Genomic DNA, 9960 nt, shown 5'->3' on the forward strand with positions numbered 1-9960 from the left:
AACAATTTAATTCTCTTTAAATTTTAACCAAAAATAAATGATTTATTTTAAGTATTGATCAAAGAAATAGTGCAATACTTTGGTTTTTGGATAAGAACACATTTTTTTCCAAAAATAAAAATACAATATGATCTAAGAGGTTTGTTTAAATTTTTTCAGATACCTATACTTCGGGATTCAGGGCATCGGCCAATGGCCATTTGGTCACCAAGATGTTAGTACAGAACAATTTATACCCCCGATGTTAGCAATGTTAGTATCGATTTTAGTGTAATTCTGATACGATGTTATGACCGTTATCACTTATTAGATAAGTCAACAAAATAATAAATATTATTAATTTATTGTTTTGTTTTAGTGCAATTGTACTTCACTACTTCAGACTTTAAACTTCTATGGTTTGTGTCTCAGTAACTGTTGTTGTAATCAGTAGTTCAGTTTGTGTTCGGTAGTTCGGTTGTTATTCAAATTCAATGTTGTTCACAATTTACGGTTGACACTTGTACAGTTATTAACTTATTCATTTTAATGTATACTTAAAATTGTAATTAATCTTTTTTTCTCTTGTTAACATGGGTATTCCCGGTTTGACATCATTTATAAATCGTAATTCAACTCAATATTTTGAAAATCTACAACTCAAGGACACTTTGGTTATAATAGATGGTTATGCTTTAACAAATTTTCTATACAGGTTGTATGAAAACCAAACAAGCGCTTTTGGTGGCGATTATGACGTTTTAGCCAAGGTTTATACTGATTTTATTAACTTGTTAACGAGATGCAATATAACACCAATTTTTGTATTTGATGGTGCTTACGAACAGCGTAAAATGGAAACAATCATGAGTCGAATGAGCCAGAGAATCCAATCTTATGGCCAACCTATGAAATCTGCTGAATGTATGCCAATGTTTGGTAGTGATGTTATATTTGACATTCTTAATGACATGGACATACCACATATAAATTGCGATTTTGAAGCTGATTCGGAGATTGTTGCATTGGCTAAGTTATTAGATTGTCCTGTCATAAGTCGTGATTCTGATTTTTATATAAATACAGTACCGTATATACCATTGGATAAGATTATCCTTGATTTAGATTCTAATATAAAAGTAATGAATTGTCAAGTATATAAAGTTGAAAAATTACTGAATGAATTTGGTGGTTTAAATCTTGACTATTTACCTTTAGTGGCTGCACTATTAGGTAATGATTACATAAGACAAGACACATTTTCTTCGCTTTTACGATTGAACCCAGGGTGTTTCAACTGTGGATTGAAACTTAAACGAATCACAGATTGGCTTAGAAAACAACATGATATAAAATCAGCTATATCAAATATGACTTATAATTTATATCGCAATAGTGACTATATCAAAAATCAAATAAACAACATAATAAAAGACTATAAAAATATGAATAGCAAATACTTATCATTCATTCTTCAATATAAAAAGATGAGCACATATAGAGATCGATTAAGACATTTAAAACCAAACGAAAAAAGTATACTACCTCCTTGGTTAGAGTATAACTATCGTAGGGGTACTATAAATGCTGAAGTTATGACTATCGTAACATTAAAAAAGATATTTTTTAAAGTACAAATTGAAGATTATGAAAAACTACCTTATTATATAATATCATTCAAAATTATGGAAAGAATAATCGGATTATTGTTTGGAAAAGGTGAATCGATTCCCACTATAGGAAGAAAAAATGGACTTAATATAGGTCAATACAAAGTAGCACCATATATAACTAATCCTTATATACCATTAGCTGATTTAAATAAGAGTGAAATGGTATATCGCAAAAATATAATTTTAAATTTAGTTGGAATAAAAAAACTTCATGGTGTTCCAAAAGATATGGAGTTATTTATTTTGATTTTAATTTACTGGGCAGTACATACCAATAATATTAAATCCAAACACATGCATGCCTTAATTGTATGTGCAATAACATTTAATGTCATCAAAAAAATTGAAATCGATCCGAAAAACAAAAAAACTGAAGATAATAATGGCAAAAGTGTCATAGAAGAAAATATTACTAGAGTGAATAAAGAAGATTGTATAAAAGCTATGAGTGTGTTATCAAATTATTTTCAAGTTGGTCAATATTATAATAACAAGCATTTATATTACAAAATTATTCACTCATTTGCACAATTTCAGAGTTGTGTTTATTTTTTTATGATTCTTAACTCATTGCTGGACTTCCCATTTGATCAGTGTCGTATAGAAAATTTTTATAAAGGGACATTTTTGTATAATTTATGTGTAGAAATGGAAAATTGTGATCCAGAAGTATTTGTATCAAGTAAACTGTTTAAAAAATTAGATTCATTAAATAATGTTTACAAATCAATAATTAAACATATAAATGTACTATTGCCAGCTCCAAAAAAAAGAGCAACTGTAACACAGGATACTAATAACAGTTCAAGACCCAAAGGCAAAAAAACACAAAAAAATCAAAAATAATCTCAACAAACTATATTATATTTTGAAATTAAATAATAGTACTTAAGCAAAGAACATATGTAATATATTGTATATGTACCTATATTATTTAAAAATAGATTTTAGATTTTATATTTAAGCCTATTATACTTTATTTTATTCTTTTATAATAATAATTTTTTAAACTGTAAGCTTATATTAAATGTAATTAATTTAAGAGTAAAATTAAAATGAACTTATTATGATTTTACATAACAAAATATGTTAATATTTAGGGCCGATTTCACCAACACAGTTAATCACGGTTAACGCTTAATCGGCTGATAACAGATATTTAACCGGCCAAATTCGGCCGATTAAGCTTTAACCGTGATTAACTGTGTTGGTGAAATCGGCCCTTAGTTACTATAAAATGTGGTGACCCTGGACAGATTTGAACATTTTTTTTTTTTAAACTCAACCTCAATATAATATTGTTTCTAAAATAATTAAAAATATATACTACATTCTTAATTATATCGAAAATATATAAGAGAATAATAATCATAAGGTTCCCTCTTTTTTTTTTAAAAGTTGAATTTTGTGCTGAGTGACCAGCAAATTTGAATGACTTTGGATAATGGTTTTGTATTAGTTTTTAATTAAAACCGATGTTATAGTATAATAATGGCTGACTTCAGACAAATAACTTAAAAATGAAATTAATTGAAAAAAATTCCATATAATTCTTACAAATATAACATAATTTATTTTTCAATTTTCAAACAAATATTTATAATTAATAAACTTAAGTTTTGTGTAATTTTATTTAAAGTAATTTTAAATTAATATATTTCTTCAATGTAAATTTTGTTGTCCTAAGTCCACATAAATTTGTAATAATTTAGAAAAATTAAGTAAGTTTATAGCAGATTTCCATAAGAGTAGAATTGGGGGGAGGGGGGATTTTGTTTAGCTCCGATCCTATACATTTTTTTGTTACATTTGAAGAATAAATGTGTGCAGAAACGTAATAGGCTATAGCCCCCTATATAAATGCACCACGCTACGCCTATGAAGTTATTACCAAAAACCGCATTAAAAATGTCTTATTTGTTGGTTGTGATACAATTATGAGTTTGTTAATTTGAAATTACAAAAATAGAATATTTCATCTCCATCCCATCTTGTGGTGATTACAATATGTTATCAAAAAATATTATTTTCTATGCAAGTTATAATGCAGTTATAATAGATATTAACATGGACATCAGTTTTTAACTTTTATCAAATATATAATCAAAAGTTATAATTTAACTACCAAAACATTGTAGTGTCCAGAATCCCACAACGTGTGAGAATTTACCCTATTTTATTTTCAATAGTAAACTTACTTACATTAGTTGGATCACTTAAGCAGTTAAGCTTCACTTGTCATTGGTTTTAAATATAAAAAAATTTGGTGTACAACACTTAAAAATTATAACACTAAAAACAAACTTTACCTCTTGACTGGTATGAACGAAGTAAATCTTGTAACTTCGCTTGATGTAATTTGGCTTGCCTGACCAATAACTCATTATGTTCTTTTAGCATTGCTACTTCGGACTCCACAGATTTCCATTCTCCATATGTAACTTCGACCTTTAAAAATAATCAAATAATAATAAAAATTACTATATTTAATAACATTAATTAATTAAATTAGTACTTTTTCATTTGCTTCTTCAAGTTGTTGATAAAGATTTTCATTTTCAGCAGCAATTTCTCTACTTCTAGAAGAAAATCGAGCAAGTTCATTTTTGTAGCTTTCAATGGTAACATCTTTCTCTTCTAAAGATGTTTGGTATGCTTCTAACAACGGTGACACTGCATTAATATCTTCCCTGCGCCAGCTTATATTTTTGGAATCTAAAACAAACAAAAAAAAATAAAATATTTTTTACATAATAAATAGGTAGCAACAATATTTTGCTGTAAAAAAAATCAAAAACTATTAAGTAAAAATGTATGTGAATATCCAACTGGAGGAAAGTGGATGTGCTGTACCGGATGTCCTCTATCATATTATTAGCACCATTCTACCATGCAATCAGGGATGTATTTGTAAATAATGTTTTGAGTATACTCCATACTCTACAAAAATGTATTTAAAAAAAAATTGTCTCAGGACTAGAAAATTATTCAAACAATCACATTATATGGTTCTAGAGCGTTGTGGTGGGTCACAAGTAACCACAGAATTTAAAAATAAATAAATAAGGAAAGCTCACTCTACAAGCATGCTAAATTCCCAGTTTTCAAATGTATTTTAATACAATGCAAAAAAATATTATTCCAAACACAATTTAAACAGAATCTGGTAACCTTAATACTTTGGTAATATATTTTGGCTAATTTGATTCTGTATTAAATACTTATTACTTAATACCAGAGGTATTCAAACTTTTTCATCCCATGACTCCTGTGTGTTTACAATATTTTTACGGCTCCCAAATTATTATGAAAAAATTGAAACAATACTACGGATACAATATTTAGCCATTATGGGTGATAATAACAGTGACTTTATTACCTGAAATAAAACTTCAAATAGTCGAGTAATGTGTTTCGTTATCATTTCCATAATCACTTTAATGATTTTAAATAATATTTATATTAATTATACTTGACCTACATTAATTTTGATTTCCAGTGCTTTGATGCGGCTCCTTTCGACAACTCTCGCAACGCCTCTGGGAGCCGCGACACACAGTTTGAATACCTCTGATTTATACAATAAGTAATTATCAGTTATCTTAATATAAACAATAGTAATTAAATATCTTAATACAAACAATCGTAACTACAGTGTTGGGTAAGAACGTAACGTAAATTACAAATTACTGTAAAAAAATTACTTTTGCAGTAACGCTGTAATAATTTCATTCACTTTATTTCAATTAACATAATTATAACGAAATTACTTTTTAAAAGTATTTCTTTATTTTTTGAATGAAAAACTAATGAAATGTGATAAAAATAATGTCTAGTAATGTGAATGTAATTTAAATAAAAATATTTGGTGTAACGAGTAACGTAATTTTATTACTTTTTAAAAGCATTTACCCAAAACTGGGTAACTTTGTACAAGTAACTGATGAGTGATGGATGTACACAGATGGACACAATGGGGATAAAAGGTGTTCTAAACTTATATTTTGAAACCTAAAATTGTAATTTAAAACAGAATAAAATCATATATTCATTGTCCACCATTCACCATGTTTAACCACCCACCATATACTAATAAAACTAATATTTGTATTACGTATATCAATTTCTATATAAATATTGTTATACATTGATAATTTACAAGTATACGTCGTATGTTCTGTATATACTGCTGGGAGTGTACAATATCAGATTTAATCTTTTTTCTATAATACAAATTAACAAAATAAAAGTTAACGTCGCTCCAGATTCAATAATTATTTTATTTTATATTATATTATAAATTAATTAACTACTGTAATTAATATGAATTTAAATATATTTACTAACTAAATTTTGAACATTTACACAATTTTTTTTTTTTTTTTTGGGAGGGATTGAACCCTAAAAACCCCGTTTGTGTATGCGCCGTTTGTGATGAAATATGATTTTTAAAAATCGCCAATAGAATATCTGTCGGTAGATAAATAGATTTTAATCTAAAATAGGAATAATCTAATTTATTAATACGTCATAGTTATATAATTATTTAATCTTATTAATGTTTTTTTGACACAAATGTTGTACAATTTAATATTTACGACTTTTATGATTTATTTAAAATTGGAAACCATAATTTTAGAAATATTTAAAAATTATATGTTATTTCTTAGTGAGTGTCATTGTTGGATGGCTTCTAACATCTCATGTTTTCGTGTAAATATGTTTATGTTAGTTCTTCTCTTTTTTAGTTGTATTAATGTATAATATAATATGTAATATCTCTCTCTACCACATGTACCATTGTGCCTCTTAGGTATAAATTGCATATTTCAAATAAAGAAAAAAGAAATATGTTATTTTATCTGACGTTAGCCACACATTCAATGACGCCAAATGTGCCACAAAAGGCACGCGTACCACAGGTTGGCCACCCCTGGACTAAAGACTAAAGATGAATAAGGTACCCATAAATAAATATATTTAAGTTTGTTTTATTATTTTAACAAAGTAAATACATGAAATTTTTTTTTTAAATGTTTCAGGTGAATAGCATTAAACAAAATTTAAATCCAATAAATTTTTTTATTAAATAAACAAAATTGTATGCATGTAAAATATAATGTACTAATGTATAATATCCTAAAATAGCAATATAAATATAAAAATTGAATTAAAAACCATTTTAAGTGAATTTTAGACTATATTTTTTAGCATTTTATATTGCATTTTTTGCATTTTATGTGCATATTTTATTGCATTTTTTTGACGTTTTTAATGCATATTTTAAGGTTTTTTAGTGCATTTAATCCACAGCCCTGCTCTTAAGATTTGTTAAGCTTTCACCATTATATCCAAACACAAATTGAAATCTTTTAACACTTAAAATAATTCAGCCAATAACAACTCACCTAATTATATATTTAGTTCATACAATAATAAAATTGTATTATAATAGCAAAATATTCTAAGTTATAAATTAATTGTTTAAATAAATTATGTTTAGAAAAATGTATATCGGTTCATACTGATACTTACTCATAATAAGCCATAATTCGTTTAGTTTCTATCAAATGCCTATCAAGATTCTAGTAGTTTCATCATACTGAAAGACTAGTATGTTGTATACTTGTATGTACCATGTTCATATATTGAAATAGAAACTAAAATTGTTATAAAATAATGGAAAAAATGCTTGTTTATTTTAACAGTTATCATTTAAAAATTATTAAGTAATTAGTAAACACAGTAAGTGTAATTCATTTCAAGCGTTTTAGAAAAATATTTACTATGTATTTATTTAAAGTTATATGATTAAAACAATAAAAAATATCTAAAATATTTAATATTTAATTATGTTGTGCAATGCTATTAATATAACTCTATAGATACCTTGTACTCGCATGTAACCCCCAGATTCTGGAAATTGATCTTTTGATAACAGTTTATCTTGACATTTTTCCAATTCTCTATTCAACCTAGAAAAAAAAATCTTCATTCTTAATATTTGTATACAATTTCTAGGTTAAAATGTCAACTTTTATCATACCTATAAGTTAGATTTTTTAATACAAAAACATCTTGTTTCAGTTCTTTGTTTTTATCGATTAATCGATTTACTTCACTTTGCCTATTCATAGTCTCAATGGCTGTACATTGTCTTTGTAATTCATCCCTTTTTTTCTCCAACTGTTTGAGATGTGATGCCATTCTAGCAACATTTTCTGACATGTCTACATCTGTTTTTTTTTTAAAACAAGTAGATAAATAACACGTTTACAACTACAAAAATTAAACTCCATCCATACTGTTTCTTAGGCGATCTAAAGGTGATATACTTTCTCCCATATTGAGCTCCCTTCGTGACATTCTTTCCATAGCCGGCACAATACATCTTTCGGCCACCACATCAACTACATAGGGTACCTTTAAAATGTTTACATGTTAACTAATGGAGAAATGAATACTCAGAGCATACCTAACAAATTAACTTGGACCATCATTACTTTATCCGAAGTACTCGAGCGTGTTCTGCGAGGTGGAATTGGAATTTGCCCATCTTGACTGTAATTACTTGCCATATTCCTTACAGTATTGCAACTAGCCTATGTCAACAATTCTTTTCATCGAATTCTCGAGATTTTAAATACCATAAATTATAAATTTTATTACAGTTGTTGTCTAGTCTATGACTATATGAGGCTTTAAAAGACAGTCTATGTTTAGTCTTTTTTTGTTTACACAGGTATATTTCTGTATATGGAAATATTATATTATTCGTAAAATTACGTTTTAAATTGTTTTAAGTTGTACAAAATAGGAAGACTGAATAAATGAGAATTCATAGCGATTGAGTATTGACTTTTGTCCTCAGTCCTCACTCCTCGTACCAAATTCGTGTCGCGTTCTTGTACATAGTACAAAAAAATCGTTAATCTTATCATTGTTAAAAGAAAACACTGATAATAAATGATAGCGTCGCAGACCGCAAGTCAATGACCAAAACATTGAATGTTTACTTACAAAATGTTATACTACAATTATAGTTCACTATTTATTTTTTAATAGTTGTTCTGTGGTTATAGGTACAAATAACTATAAAAATCACATTAGCACATAAAAAATTGAAATCGAGTGCATCGACTGCTTCGTACTTAATTGATCAATTTATACCTTAACTTTGTACTTCCAGTAGTACCGATTTCTTTTATTCTTAAAATGCATCATGTTCCTTAGTATTTTCAAACTTAAGATTCACACACAAATTATTTGTTTTGCGTGAGACACATTTTTTTATTGTGAGCAGAGCGATGAATGTATTGATTTTACATTGATGTGTTTTTTTGTGTGTGCAATCGTTTAGGGCATTAAAACTGCTTTAATTTTCTTCAACAGTATCTTATTCGATGGAAAAGTGAATATAGTGGGGTGTATTCGGGAAGTAAAAATTTAAAATTCACAATAGTTTTCAAAAGCGCCGGGAAAAACAAAATATAAATTAAGGAAAAGCGGGAATTTTTACGAAAAATCGATTTTGGTTCAACCCAAGGCTAACCATAAAACAAATAACCGTAAATATCCGCAATTTTCACTGAATGTTTATATAAGCATTTTCAAAAAACACAATCTAATTTTGATAATATTTTAACTTGTTTTGAGCGGTTTACGGATATATTCAATTTCCAATTTTTTTTCTATAAATGACAATTAAATTTTAATCATTGGGTCAAAAAGGTTAGAAATTTAAATTTTAATACATTGTTCTAATGACAGATGAATAATAATAAAAATACAGTCAACATTTTTTTATAAGCATTCATATATAGCATTTATAACTATAGTTCAAATTTTCACATAATACGTAAAAATCGCGAAAATTTGTAAATTATTTTGAATTAGAAATGTATAATAACTTTATATGGTCGAAGCACAAACCAATACAATATATTCTATTGATCTCGATACGCTATAAGAAAGGAGTTTCTGATAGGTATTCGCTTTTTGAAGAGGTGATAAAACAGGAATCTTAAGATTCACGTTGGAAATCGAAACTTTTTTTTTATTTATTAAAGGAGCACACAACACAAAAAAAAATTATTTAAATTATTTTTAAATGTTAAATTATTGTAACTGTGGCTATATGAAATGATTTGGTGAAAATCCGATGTAAAAAAAATTATTACTTTAAGAGATATTATTAAGAAATGTAAAATAGCCGCGTGACGTCATTGGGCCCTACTCATCGTAATTGCCTATCTTATACGTGTAAAGGTTCCTCGATTCTCACAACGATTTACCCTCCTAAACATTT

The 9960-nt window shown here is 27.1% G+C and overlaps 2 protein-coding genes across 2 annotated transcripts; one reads left to right on the top strand and one right to left on the bottom strand.

Annotated features, from left to right (window-relative positions):
* The first annotated feature begins 351 nt into the window (after positions 1–351).
* On the top strand, positions 352–2737 carry LOC100164277 (protein asteroid). Its single transcript, XM_008181957.3, has one exon. The coding sequence runs from the start codon at positions 573–575 to the stop codon at positions 2496–2498; it is 1926 nt and encodes a 641-aa protein (XP_008180179.1). The 5' UTR covers positions 352–572; the 3' UTR covers positions 2499–2737.
* Positions 2738–3280: 543 nt separating this feature from the next.
* LOC100569687 lies at positions 3281–9081 on the bottom strand. The gene is made up of 6 exons (XM_029487874.1): positions 8156–9081; positions 7958–8075; positions 7699–7888; positions 7542–7627; positions 4168–4367; positions 3281–4100 (listed from the first exon to the last, which is right to left on the bottom strand). Exons 1-6 carry the CDS (start codon positions 8228–8230, stop codon positions 3945–3947), a joined length of 825 nt encoding a protein of 274 aa, XP_029343734.1. The 5' UTR covers positions 8231–9081; the 3' UTR covers positions 3281–3944.
* Positions 9082–9960: the final 879 nt, after the last annotated feature.

The sequence above is a fragment of the Acyrthosiphon pisum genome, chromosome A1 (genome assembly GCF_005508785.2).
Source record: "Acyrthosiphon pisum isolate AL4f chromosome A1, pea_aphid_22Mar2018_4r6ur, whole genome shotgun sequence".
Lineage (NCBI taxonomy): Eukaryota > Metazoa > Arthropoda > Insecta > Hemiptera > Aphididae > Acyrthosiphon > Acyrthosiphon pisum.

Excerpts from the sequence above, each read along its gene's own strand:
- LOC100164277 (XM_008181957.3), top strand. The coding sequence starts at position 573 with ATGGGTATTCCCGGTTTGACATCATTTATAAATCGTAATTCAACTCAA.
- LOC100569687 (XM_029487874.1), bottom strand. The coding sequence starts at position 8,230 with ATGGCAAGTAATTACAGTCAAGATGGGCAAATTCCAATTCCACCTCGC. Across the intron at positions 7,889-7,957 it reads TTTAGATCGCCTAAGAAACA|ATGTAGACATGTCAGAAAAT; the intron begins GTATGGATGGAG and ends AAAAAAAAACAG. Across the intron at positions 4,101-4,167 it reads TTGAAGAAGCAAATGAAAAA|GTCGAAGTTACATATGGAGA; the intron begins GTACTAATTTAA and ends TTATTTTTAAAG.